The sequence below is a fragment of the Rhinichthys klamathensis genome, unplaced genomic scaffold (genome assembly GCF_029890125.1).
Source record: "Rhinichthys klamathensis goyatoka isolate OS25496 unplaced genomic scaffold, OSU_Roscu_1.1 h1tg000081l_1, whole genome shotgun sequence".
Lineage (NCBI taxonomy): Eukaryota > Metazoa > Chordata > Actinopteri > Cypriniformes > Leuciscidae > Rhinichthys > Rhinichthys klamathensis.
Genome location: NW_026606623.1, coordinates 419,552 through 432,840, shown reverse-complemented (window position 1 = coordinate 432,840; position 13,289 = coordinate 419,552). Strand labels below are relative to the sequence as shown.

General features: G+C 39.0%; 2 protein-coding genes and 1 non-coding gene across 4 annotated transcripts; all 3 read right to left on the bottom strand.

Annotated features, from left to right (window-relative positions):
• Positions 1-153: 153 nt before the first annotated feature.
• stn1 (STN1 subunit of CST complex) lies at positions 154-6,219 on the bottom strand (the record flags this gene model as incomplete). The annotated part of the gene is given in 10 exon segments (XM_056251291.1): positions 154-264; positions 266-309; positions 312-348; positions 864-998; positions 1,000-1,012; positions 3,964-4,084; positions 4,215-4,382; positions 5,139-5,216; positions 5,549-5,644; positions 5,882-6,219. Coding segments are annotated over 10 exon segments (948 nt in total), but the record flags the coding sequence as incomplete, so codon positions are not given.
• Positions 6,220-6,999: 780 nt separating this feature from the next.
• trnae-cuc (transfer RNA glutamic acid (anticodon CUC)) lies at positions 7,000-7,071 on the bottom strand. Its single transcript has one exon. It is a non-coding gene; the product is annotated as a tRNA-Glu (tRNA).
• Positions 7,072-9,228: 2,157 nt separating this feature from the next.
• Positions 9,229-13,289, bottom strand: lrrc58a (leucine rich repeat containing 58a). 2 transcript variants are annotated; one of them, XM_056251326.1, is made up of 4 exons: positions 12,810-13,289; positions 10,482-10,610; positions 10,101-10,378; positions 9,231-9,625 (listed from the first exon to the last, which is right to left on the bottom strand). In XM_056251326.1, the coding sequence occupies exons 1-4, from the start codon at positions 13,262-13,264 to the stop codon at positions 9,432-9,434; spliced, it is 1,056 nt and encodes a 351-aa protein (XP_056107301.1). In that variant the 5' UTR covers positions 13,265-13,289; the 3' UTR covers positions 9,231-9,431. The 2 variants fall into 2 exon arrangements, with proteins under 2 accessions (XP_056107302.1, XP_056107301.1); XM_056251327.1 differs by lacking the exon at positions 10,482-10,610 and having other exon boundaries at positions 9,229-9,625.

The following is a 13,289-nucleotide window of genomic DNA, read 5'->3' as shown; positions in this document are numbered from 1 at the left end:
AAGTATGTGTAGGAAGCAAATATACACATTATCCCTTTATTTTGTTAAGAGTCTCCTGAGGGAACATTAACCACTGCTTCTCTCTCTCTCTCTCTCTCTCTCTCCTCTCTCTCTCTCTCTCTCTCTCTCTCTCTCTCCCTCTCTCTCTCTCTCTCTCTCTCTCTCTATGATGATGTCATACTTGCTAAGAGGTGTCTGTATGTGTATGCACTGTGCACATACATTGTAGACTTCATCCTGGGTCCGTATTTTGCGAAATATTTGTCACCTCATCCTGGAGGACGCTCAGGGTCTCTTTCAGAAGTTTCGAATTTGCGTAGCCAATGACGTTCTGGGCTGATCTGACTCCTTCAGGCAAAATAAGAAATTAAATGATGAGTCACCCAAACAATGAATCACATTTCTGTGCTGCACCCTTCAAAATGACCATTTCAGCTCCTTTTAACAAACAAAGAATGTTTAAATGAACGCATACTCCATGTACTTTCTCGCTTGTTTACTAACGAAGATATCGACAGGCTTCTCATTAGCATAACTTCTTTCTCATCACCGTATGCGGCTGTCCTTGAATCTCCAGACTAGCAGCATCTCATAATATGTTACAGACGATCATTCCCTGCTGCCAATCAAAAGCCCAACACATCCTCCCTACCAGCCCACAAGTTATTCCTGGCTCTTATATCCTGATATACTCCAGCCAAGAGTAGTGACATTGAACAAGGACAGTTTACTTTGGTAGACTTGTGCATTCATCTTTTGCATAGTGCCATTTTTTCTGCTTTATTGGTACTGGACAGTGAAGGAAAGACATGACACATACTCTATCGAGTATAATGAGGTCAAGGTCAAGGTCAGGCCAGTACCTGTTCTGCTGAAGAACTTTGGATCAGTGGATGTAAGAGGAACTCGACATCATAAGGACGAAACCTGGCCACCTCTTTCTCTGAGAGGAACTCCTTAAGGTGAGAACTGACCGAGACAGCAAATTGTGGAAATGTGAGAACCACCTGCTCTGTAAATAAAATTGAAAAGCACAAGAAAGCATGTTTGATGTGTTTCACAAGCAGGCCCTACATTTAAAATTTGAGGTCTGAATCAAGACATTAAATTTCAGATGCTTTTGTTCCCAAGCTTGAAAAAAAAAAAAAAAAAAATGCAGGCATTTTTTTTTTATACTCTTAGGCACATATTTTCACACACAAAAAATGTGTTATTTATATTTTTGCTGTAGTGTGTCAGTAGTAAATATCAGTTTACATCTCCAAACATTCCTTTTGCCATTAATTGTAATAATCCAGTTCGATTTTTGTACGCAAAGAAAAAGAAAATGATTCAAGTGTCTTGGAGCCGTTGCCACAGTTCTTCTGGATTATTTTCTCGTCTCAGTTTTTTCTGTTCTCGATGATGGTGAGATCATATCTCTGTGTCGTGTGGATCATACCGGCTGTTGTCAGACTCCTTGTGCATACAAAAATCTCAATTAATGGCAAAAAAAAAATTTGTAAATGTGAACTGATATTTCCTACTGACCACTACACAGCAAAAGACATAAGTAACTGGCGTAAAACCATTTTTGGGCGGTGAAAATACTAACGTGCCTAAGACTTTTGCAATTGCATATATATATATATATATATTAGTGCTGTCAAACGATTAAAATATTTAATCGCGATTAATCGCATTAATGTCATAGTTAACTCGCGATTAATCGCACATTTTTATCTATTCTAAATGTCTCTTGATTTCTTTTTGTTCAATATTTTTTCTCATTTTAATGCTCTTATCAACATGAAAAAAGTGGATTGCTTGCTTTGTGCACATTTTTTTTAATTGAAATCAACATTGACAATACTGTGTTCAATTTCACACTAACATTCTCAGTTGGAGCAAATAGCTGCTAATCTCTTTGTAACACAATGTAACACTGTCCATCAATAAAAGGGTGAAATAAATACTGACGAGGTCCTGATATTGACGAGGGGGCGGAGAATGCGCATCATCATCAGTGTGTGTGTGTCTGCTTGGCCATCATCAAGTGGTGTTTCAGACTGGACGTGCTGCGATGATGATAGCTCAGTTCATAACGACAAAACACACAGATCACTTTGTCTTGTCAATGAAACCATTTGGCAACTTTTTAAAAGTAAACTTTCCATTCAGAATCTTATTGGCATCCATTTCGGCGTCTCGCGCTCGTCATCCACTGAACGTAACGTTAACCTATTTGGCCGGCTCGCAAGCCCAAACAAGTGTGTGCGCGTGCATGTTGTTTTGTTTCAGGTCTAGCTAGATCCGCTTGCACTTTGGTCGACGAAGCATCAAAACGTCCTCGTGCGGCGCAAGCCATTGAAATGAATGGGGTTGATTGATAGCGCAGCGCTGCGCATGCCGCGTCCTGTTGCAAAAGCATGTGAAAAAAACTACAAAGTTTGCTAGGCCAAAAAGACCGTTAATCTCGCGATAAAAAAATTAATCGCGTTAAAATGGGGTTGCGTTAACGCCGTTAATAACGCGTTTAACTGACAGCCCTAATATATATATATACACGTTTATATAATTTTTGTTATTATTATATATTTATATCATGCATATACACTCACCTAAAGGATTATTAGGAACACCTGTTCAATTTCTCATTAATGCAATTATCTATTCAACCAATCACATGGCAGTTGCTTCAATGCATTTAGGGGTGTGGTCCTGGTCAAGACAATCTCCTGAACTCCAAACTGAATGTCAGAATGGGAAAGAAAGGTGATTTAAGCAATTTTGAGCGTGGCATGGTTGTTGGTGCCAGACGGGCCGGTCTGAGTATTTCACAATCTTCTCAGTTACTGGGATTTTCACGCACAACCATTTCTAGGGTTTAAAAAGAATGGTGTGAAAAGGGAAAAACATCCAGTATGCGGCAGTCCGGTGGCCGAAAATGCCTTGTTGATGCTAGAGGTCAGAGGAGAATGGGCCGACTGATTCAAGCTGATAGAAGAGCAACTTTGACTGAAATAACCACTCGTTACAACCGAGGTATGCAGCAAAGCATTTGTGAAGCCACAACACGCACAACCTTGAGGCGGATGGGCTACAACAGCAGAAGACCCCACCGGGTACCACTCATCTCCACTACAAATAGGAAAAAGAGGCTACAATTTGCAAGAGCTCACCAAAATTGGACAGTTGAAGACTAGAAAAATTTTGCCTGGTCTGATGAGTCTCGATTTCTGTTGAGACATTCAGATGGTAGAGTCAGACCTTGGCATAAACAGAATGAGAACATGGATCCATCATGCCTTGTTACCACTGTGCAGGCTGGTGGTGGTGGTGTAATGGTGTGGGGGATGTTTTCTTGGCACACTTTAGGCCCCTTAGTGCCAATTGGGCATCGTTTAAATGCCACGGCCTACCTGAGCATTGTTTCTGACCATGTCCATCCCTTTATGGCCACCATGTACCCATCCTCTGATGGCTACTTCCAGCAGGATAATGCACCATGTCACAAAGCTCGAATCATTACAAATTGGTTTCTTGATCTTGACAATGAGTTCACTGTACTAAAATGGCCCCCACAGTCACCAGATCTCAACCCAATAGAGCATCTTTGGGATGTGGTGGAACGGGAGCTTCGTGACCTGGATGTGCATCCCACAAATCTCCATCAACTGCAAGATGCTATCCTATCAATATGGGCCAACTTCTCTAAAGAATGCTTTCAGCACCTTGTTGAATCAATGCCACGTAGAATTAAGGCAGTTCTGAAGGCGAAAGGGGGTCAAACACAGTATTAGTATGGTGTTCCTAATAATCCTTTAGGTGAGTGTATCTCACATAAAAATGCATGCAGAAAGGGCTGCATGCATTTTTTTCCTGTAACACAATTAGGTTAATGTCACTGCAGGTGTAAGATGTAAATTATGTCATGTAAAATAACAGATGTAAATGAGACCTCCATCATTCTGCGTGACTCACTCTGTGCCGCCCAGGTCATCACTCGGCATCTGGAACGGCTCATCATAGCACTTTCTGTACAGCTGAGGCATTCCCAGCATATGTGAGATCTGCACTGCCATCACAGGGTCACTGACTTTATCTAAACACACACACACACAACTACAGAGTGATGATTACAGCAAAATAACCATGTGTTCTGCAAACAAGCTCACTCTAACTGATTAAACAGACATATTATGTGCATCTAAATCCCTTAACATTTCACTTACAGAAGCAGGTGGCCTTGATCTCCCTCGCATCCCTGGAGGTTTTGACAGTCCCTCGTATCCTCAGCAGATCTCCGATCTCCAGCTCGGTGCTCTGCCTTTCAGCCTCCTTCAGTCGTTTGAGTTCATCTTCAATGTTAAAGCCTCTGGAAGATCCGCTAGGATCTCTGCCTATTGACATTAACACTTGATTAGTACGCATCAGATTTTCTACAACATCTACAACTGGCTTGCTTAAATAAAATGTAAGTCATTTTAAAAAGATTGTACTAAGAATTTTTTTTTTTTTGCTGATTAAATATTTACAGCAGTGAAAAGACTTTCACTATAGGAGTTTCCATCTTTTAAGGCTTTTAAATATATTTGACACACTAGTGTTCAAAGGTTTGGGGTCAGCTAATAAAAAAAAATAAAAAAAATATTAATACTTTTATTAAAAAAGAATGCAATTGATCAAAAATGACAGTAATATGCTGGGTTTTTTTTACTTTCTATTTCTATTCTATTTTTTAGAACAGCAATGTTTTCAACATTGATAATAATAAAAACTGTTTCTTGAGCAGCAAATCAGCTTATTAGAATGATTTCTGAAGGATCATGTGACACTGAAGAGAAGACTGGAGTAATAGTGCTGAAAATTCAGCTATGACATCACAGGAATAAATTACATTTTAGAACATATTCAAATACAAAGCAGTTATTTTACATTGTAATAATATTTCACAATATTAATATTTGTACTGCATTTTTTATATACAAAATGAATGCTTTGGCAAGCATAAGCAACTGCTTTAAAAAACATTAAAAATCTTACTAACCCCAAATTTGTGACCAGTAGTGTAGATTCAAAAATATATATTTCTGTAATCGTACTGAAATTGCTGTGAAATGTTAATGTTACTAATGTAGTGTCAAAGACCAACTTACATTTAGTCGGTTCTCCTTGATCCCTCCATTTCTCATCTTTCCAACAAAGACAATTTATGACACCAGTACTATCATCCACTGTGTGTTAAAGGAAAACAGACAAGCAATAGTAAGACCAGGTGCAACATGTGCCCACATTTGAAGGGCAGCACTGGCTCAACTTGGTTCCCAAGGCAAGATAAGACATGACCAAGTGGTCGACTTTATAAAGGAACCAAAAACATTTGCAACAGAACTGATTATGCATTTTTGATGTGTATAAAATCTTTGATGATGATTACATTTGATTAGTTTATTTTATTTTTATCACAATTTATCACAAAATACAGCTCAATAAAATGCCAAACTAAAAAGTTGATGTTTCTATGACATTAAAAAGGTGATAATGCAGAAATAATGTTTTTCCAGACCTCCATAACAGTAGAAATCGTCTCTCTCCCGCTTGTAAACAACCGTCCCCAGTACATCCACCTGGAAGAGTGGGTGATTCTTGTAGAAATAAACTCCTACAAAACATAATGTACAGGGCCATCTTATATCTATGCATTATCTATTTTAAAAACAGCAGCTAACAAAAAACAAGTAGCTCATGCAAAACATGATGTTGCAGTATAACAAATATTTAGAAAAATGCTTTGGTGTTATTTATCAATACTTTATTATTATTATTTCTGTGTAGATAAAGATACATCCAATAAACAGAAGCAAATGGGCCATGGGTTAACTGCTGTATTTTACGTTACCAGGTACTTGTCTGGACTCTTTCATCTGTAGTATGTCAGTAATGTAGAGTCTGGAATATGCGGAGAACACGGGGTCCAGACCCCACAGCATAGAGGGCGGCTCTTCCGCATCAGCATCAGCACCTCCCGGATCATTCACAGCCATCAGACATCGCTGACAACAACACAAGTTAACCAGCGCGAAACATAAACACGACGACGGGGAATCTCCGTGATTCCGAGGTGAGCCTGGTTAAATTTAACTTTTTTTTACTTGACAATGCGGGAATAGAAACTAAGAAACCCTGGAGTTTTACTCACGGTGTCATGTTTGTGTTTTTCCGCTCTTTGCGCAGTTGAATCACTGCGCACATAGGAAGGAACTACGTTTGCCTCATGAATATTAATTAGCTTAAGTGCCTGGACGTGTTTAAAGGGATAGTTCGCCCACAAATGAAAATTCAGTCAGTAAATATTGATTATAATATTGATAAAATTGATAGTTTATTTGAAAATATTATTGATATTATCATTATTATTTGATCATGTTATTGATAATATTGATAATTTATTGATACATTTTTTCCCCATACTATGGAAGTCAATGGGGTCCATCAACTGTTTGGTTACCCATATTCTTCAAAATATCTTCTTTTGTGTTCATCAGGAGAAATAAATTCATACAGGTTTGGAACGACTTGAGGGTGAGTAAATGATGACAGACTTTTAATTTTTGGGTGAAATATCCCTTACAAGCAAACTTGACCAGCTTTCCTATTTTATCAGAGCCATTCTCCAAGAACCCCATACAAATACATGAACAAATACGTATATGTTTTAAATGGTTTAATATTATAGACATTTAAGGCCCAAATAGAGTATAATTATAATAGTATAAATAAATTGTTTTAGTTGAAAAACGATTGTTAGATTACAGATGTTTTGTTTTATTTCTAATTGTCGATCTCCTATGTTCTAATTCATAAAGAAACAAAATTATTTTTTGTTATCGAAGTTTATCACAGACAGTTATATAGTGAGGATTAAGCATCTTGAACAACATAGTACGTTACATTGAATTTTCAGAAGATAGCTAGCTAGATATTGTCTCCACGTTGAGAATTGAAAGAAAACATTTGTTCCCTGACCGGGAATCGAACCCGGGCCGCGGCGGTGAGAGCGCCGAATCCTAACCACTAGACCACCAGGGAGCGCTGAGAGCTTGAGTTTGTTTGTGTTTTTTAAAATATTACACACGCTTAATACTTGAGTGGCCTACTTTTTAAGAGTGCAGAAACAGAAAGTATGACAATCACCTCCACCAAAACATTCGATTGAGATCATTATCCAAAATAATCTTCTATAATCTTCACTGGAGCACTAGTAATAGCCTACAGACTCGGATCCTGCTCTTGAGAAACACTGTAAAGTAAGATTACAATGTCTGGTTAGGCCATTTTTCTTCTTTACCAACATGAGTCTTGAAATATGGACTAGGGATCTTTCCTTCTGAAAAGCTCGCTGGTCTCCCAATCTGGCCACGCTAGTGCACAAAACCTCTTTAAAACCAGCTAACAGACCAGAGAGGGGGACCAGATAGTGCCTATTTTTTACAGCATGGATAGCCTATACGTAGGCCTACTCCATTTCTTAATTTACTAAAATTGTTTAAATGTGCACTAAAATGTCAGCCCTGTGAAGTTGCTGACTCATCCTACCTTTGAGAATCCTTTGTAAATCTGTCCAGAGAGAGATGGAGAGGTGACGCAATCTGTGTCATGTCACTGTAAGATCGTAAACCGTGATAGAAGACTGCTATTTGCAGTAAGAATGATAGCGCGTCTGGTGCTAGAAGAGTGCATTGAAATTGCCCATAAAATGCAATTGTCAGATATTGATGTGAACTGACTGACCCAAACCCTCAGACAAAGCCACCCACATTGTGCAATACTGTTAAAACTATCATCACTGTAGCCTATATGATCTATCTAATAGTCAGACTGGCTGAAAAGACGACTATTGCTGATGAGAAACACACACAGCAGATAAGTTATCATTAAGGTGTATAGTATCTATGTTTTATTGTTTTTAGGACCATTATGAGCTCTTTTAGAGACCGTAAACACTACTGCTTAATACTGATCTGAAACCTTTTAGCTATAGTCAAACTTCTGACAAAAAGACAAATGTTCTTTAGCATGTAACTATTTTCAAAGTTGTGTCATGGATGATAGCTTTACATAAATTCCCGTAATGTGTGAAGTAGCCATCATAGTCCATAACCTGACCTTTGGACAGAAGAGTTAGGGCAGATTAACAGTCAATGCAAAGAAGAGGTCAAAGAGTAACTGTTCACGTATTGATCACATTTTCCAGAAGTGCAAAGCAGTCAATTTGTTCCATATTTGCCAGTAGGCTTCTGTGAAATATTGTTTTAGGCAAGATGCTAACGTTTTCAGATGCCTTTCGAGCAACGTAGAAGGAATAGTTCACAATTTTCATTCGTTTCTCACCCAAATGTCATTTCGAACCAGTTTCTTTTTTCTCCATGGAACATAAACAGTGAACTCTCCAAAACACACACACAAACACAATAGAATAACATTAATAGTCATTCATTTGATTATATACAGTATCAAAAGTCTAATGAAGTCATCAAAAATATATATATACATGAGTTTGAAACAAGGGGGTAATCCATCGACCGGAAGTTGAAGCCGGCCGGGTACCGCCATCTTGTAGCAGAACTTCACTTGCGTTAGCATTTCCATTGACTCCCATTCATTTTGGCGTCACTTTGACAGCGAATAACTTTACATCTGAGTCGTTTAAAGACTCCATTTGTCCAGTATTTATTTCTAAAGAAACACGACAATGTATAAAAGGCTCCATTACTTTGTATCTTACGTTATGACCCTGTAGAAGCCGTTTTTGTAAAAATAGGCTAACGATTGCGTCATAACACGCGACTCTCTGGCGCACACTAGAGAACATTACCGTATAGACAGAAGTAGAAACTCGCGCGCAATCGGGGGGACGTGGAGGCATAAAGTCAAGGGAGAAGCCCATAGAGAGTTGTAAAGTTGCTCCTGCTGCGAGCTCATGAACAGCTAATACTCACGATCTCCGGCTCTGCAAGTTTCGGAAGGGAATGATTCAGATTCCTCTTGGCACCGCTACTAGAAGATTTGCGTCTGTCAGACAGGTTGCTCACGTCATCAAGCTTAGTTTGAGTCGGTTTGAGTCTGCGCGTCAGGAACGGAAGTGCTCAAAAATCGCTAGAAATGGGCTTCAACTGTCTCAACTGAGTTCCAATGAGATGGCTCTGTCCATTTATTTTACTGTCTATGGTTTGAAATGACATGAGGTTGAGAACGATGACAGAATGTTCATTTTTGAACGAACTATCCCTTTAAACCTAATAAACTTTGATTTACAGTTCAAACCTACCTCTTTTAATCACAGTTAAACTATATAGCATGCAGTGCTTTTTTTGTTGAGTCGCTAAAACATTTCTAAATGTTGAAATGAAGCGTTTAATGAAAGTCCTGTGACAGATTGGAGGTTTGTCCTATCCCAGCAGTACTCTCTGGAGTCTGTCTGCGGGGACACTGTTCTCCTCCTCTGACTCTGCGTCGCTCTGTGGGTTTGAGCTGCAGGGAGAGGAACACTGCGGGGAACAGAGGTAATGCATGAGCGGCAGGCGGTACTTCCCACAGAAATCCACAAACTTGATGTGCCTCACACACGAGTCGAAATAAACACCTGAAGGGCATGAAGAGAGAGAGAGATGTGGTGAAGAGGTGGACAGATTTTCAAAATGTTTGAAAGCTTTTTGTCAACTTATAAAGTAATAACATCATTAGTCAACTGCATTTGTGGCATATACTCTTGATTATTGACTATAATTGACATTTTGCTTTTAAGTCCCTCAGAAATTGTCCCATTCCCTTCCATTGTAAGTGCCCCACCGTAATGTCAATTTTTGCTTTTTTTTTTTTTTTAAGAAAATAACGGGTTAAGTTATAATGTTTAATGTTGAGATTATGAAATAAAGTTTTTGTAGTCATCTAAATTTTAAATTCTAAAGTTTAAAAGGCACTGAACTCAGAATATTCCTTTAATCAATGCATTATGTGGCTTAATGTAGTGGTATCCTTGCAAGATTTAGTTTCGATAAGACCGTTTTTTCTAAATATGTCACTTTTTCACAGATTATAGTCTTATCGTGCTCCCCTACCTGCACACTTTGGGTTGGGACATTCGCTAGCCAGGTTTAAATAATGGATCAGATTGGACGGTAGGTCACAAGAGCGGAACGGAAGGTTCTGGGACTTGACCGTGCGTCCTGCTAGCTCTATAAGTGATGGAGGGTCGTAGGTCATGTCCTTGATAAAGCGCACAACAAGAGGATTTCCACGGAGACTGAGCTCCTGCAAGTGGACGAGGCTGAGGATCTCACGAGGGAGGAAGGTCAGCAGGTTGTTGTGGAGACTGAGAGAGAGCAGGGAGTGTAGTCTGTAAGGAGAGAAATCGGATGATAAATTTTTTTTTTTTTAAATCACCTTACTGCTTTGACTTTAGAACATACAGTAAGAGAATAAGTAACAAAAGACCTCACTTGTTCAGTTGGGGGGGTATGCTTTGGATGCGATTGTCACACAGAACCAGGTATCTCAGACTGGTGAGGTTAGCCACTTCAGGTGGGATGGAGGAGATGAGGTTACCTCCCAAATACAGCATCTCTAGACTATAGCAAAGGTCAAAAGTTAAAGGGATACTCCACTTTTTTTGGAAATAGGCTCATTTTCAACTCCCCCAGAGTTAAACTGTTGACTTTTACCGTTTTTGAATCCATTCAGCCGATCTCCGGTTCTGGCGGTACCACTTTTAGCATAGCTTAGCATACATCATTGAAGTGGACAAGACCATTAGCATTTCTAAAAAAAAAATTACCAAACAGTTTCGATATTTTTCCTATTTAAAACTTGACTCTTCTGTAGTTACATCGTGCACTAAGACCGACGGAAAATGTAAAGTTGTGATTTTCTAGGCTGATATGGCTAGGAACTATACTCTCATTCCTGCGTAATAATCAAGAAACTTTACTGCCGTACCATGAGTGCAGCAGGCGTAATGATATGACGCAGCGCCTGAAAATAGGCTACCTTCCGGCGTCAACACAACGGAACTATTTTCAGGCGCTGCGTCATATCATTACGCCTGCTGCTTTTTTGAAATGCTAATGGTCTTGTCCACTTCAATGATGTATGCTAAGCTATGCTAAAAGGGGTACCGCCAGAACCGGAGATCGGCTGAATGGATTCAAAAACGGTAAAACCTTTAAAGGAATAGTTCACTTCACCCAAAAATGTTCCCATAATTTGCTCACCCTCAAGCCATTCTAGGTGTATATGACTTTCTTATTTCAGTCGAACACAATCAGAGTTATACTAAATAATATCCTGACTTTTCCCAGCTTTGTAATGGCATTAAATAGTGCCCGAGTTCCGTAGTTTCCATAATCCATGGGACTCCAGTGGGTTAATAAATGCCTTCTGAAGCAATTTTTTTTTTTAAACGAAAAATATCCATATTTAAAACTTTATAAACTATAATCACTGGCTTCCAGCAACAGCCACGCAGTTTCACGAGAGAGTAGAGTTCCACCGGGAGGGTTGTAGTTTATTAAGTTTTAAATATGGATATTTTTCTTACGAAAACCCATCGCTTCACTTCAGAAGGCATTTATTAACCCACTGGCGTCGAATGAATTACTTGTATGATGGATGAATGTGCTTTTTGGAGCTTCAAAAACTCGGGCACTATTTAATGCCATAACAAAGCTGGGAAGAGCCAGGATATCATTTAATATAACTCTGATTGTGTTTGGCTGAAAGAAGAAAGTCATATAGGCTACACCTAGAATGGCTTGAGGGTGAGTAAATCATATAAGATCATTTCATTTTTGGGTGAACTATTCCTTTAAAGATCCATGAAATGTTTAGTAGCTTTTAGTTTGTTTTAGCTTTGAGGCTAGCTATATGTTAGCGTATACTATGTTGACAAAAAAAGTCTTTCTCCTCCTGGAAAATTGCCCAAAAATACTGCTTTCTCATCTTGTCAGCACATGAATTAACCAAATTTAGTCCAATAAAATGCTTGAATAAGAAAGTCCCTGTTTTCAAATATAGGCTACTTTAAAAAATATTAACAACTATGTAGACAGTGTGGAGATTAATAGGCCTATGTGAAAAGCTAAATTAGTATTACAGTTTTGTGATCACAACGAGGACAAAAAAAAGCATACAAAGGAAAAACAGTGTCCCACCAATGGGTGGAAGTTCATATTTCATCTAAATACAGAGAATTAAAAATTTAGCAATGTAATGATGAAACAGGAAGATCTAATTTTAACTTTCTAGGTATGGATGAAAGCAGAGATCATTAACTTAAGTGTAAACAGTCTGTTTCTGTTATGTCATAATTATTTGTCTAAGAGTCGGCCCTAGCTTCGTTCTTTCAATCTATTGGTTAATATTTTACACAAAAGCCCCCAGCCAGCCCCAGGCCATGGAATTTATTCAACTACTGTCTAGTTTTGTAACATTGACCGGGTCAGACCTGAGTCTGTCTGGCTCTCAACAGCCCTCAATAGATACAGTATCTCTCTCTCTCTCTCTCTCTCTCTCTCTCTCTCTCTCTCTCTCTCTCTCTCTCTCTCTCTCTCTCTCTCTCTCTCTCTCTCTCTCTCTCTCTCTCTCTCTCTCTCTCTCTCTCTCTCTCTCTCTCTCTCTCTCTCTCTCTCTCTCTCTAATAGCTTATCTCCTATTAGGGTCGTCGTTCCCCAGGACAGCTGCTAGCTGTGAGCCATTTCCCACAGAGTAGAACACTGTTCTAATAGGCTGCTTATTTTGTCCTAAAGCAATAGAAACAAACAATCCCATACCTGCCCAGGTTCTCTATTTCTGAAGGGATGTTCTTCAATCTGTTTCCTCCAAGTGACAGGGACTGTAGTGTGGTCATTTTTAGAAACTGTATGGGAATATCCTCAAACCTGTTTCCACTCATATTCAGAGTTTCTACCTGCATGCGCTCAAACTCCTTAGGGAACGAGAACTCGTTCAGAAGATTGTTCTTTGCCACAAACGTCTTTAGGTTTGTAAGTCGCATGAAGTCATCTGGTATGACCGTGAGCGCATTATTGCTCATATCCAGATATTCCAGGTTAGATAGAAAACAAACGGAAGGTGGAAGAAACGATAAACGATTGTAAGTTAGATGCAGCTGCTGGATTTGTTTTCTTTTACTGTCCGCGAGATGATCCAAGTTCAAGTCGTCCAGATGCAGACGTGATAAATGTAAAACAGCACACTTGTCGTCCATGCTTGAGAAACGAGCCATATGGACTATTTAGTAAAGTAAAATA

What these genes read in the sequence shown, in the direction of transcription:
- lrrc58a (XM_056251326.1), bottom strand. Translation starts at nt 13,264, where the DNA reads ATGGCTCGTTTCTCAAGCATGGACGACAAGTGTGCTGTTTTACATTTA. An exon ending in ATACCCCCCCAACTGAACAA is followed by an intron (nt 10,379 to 10,481) that starts GTGAGGTCTTTT and finishes CTCTCCTTACAG; the next exon opens with ACTACACTCCCTGCTCTCTC. An exon ending in TCCCAACCCAAAGTGTGCAG is followed by an intron (nt 9,626 to 10,100) that starts GTAGGGGAGCAC and finishes CATGCCCTTCAG; the next exon opens with GTGTTTATTTCGACTCGTGT.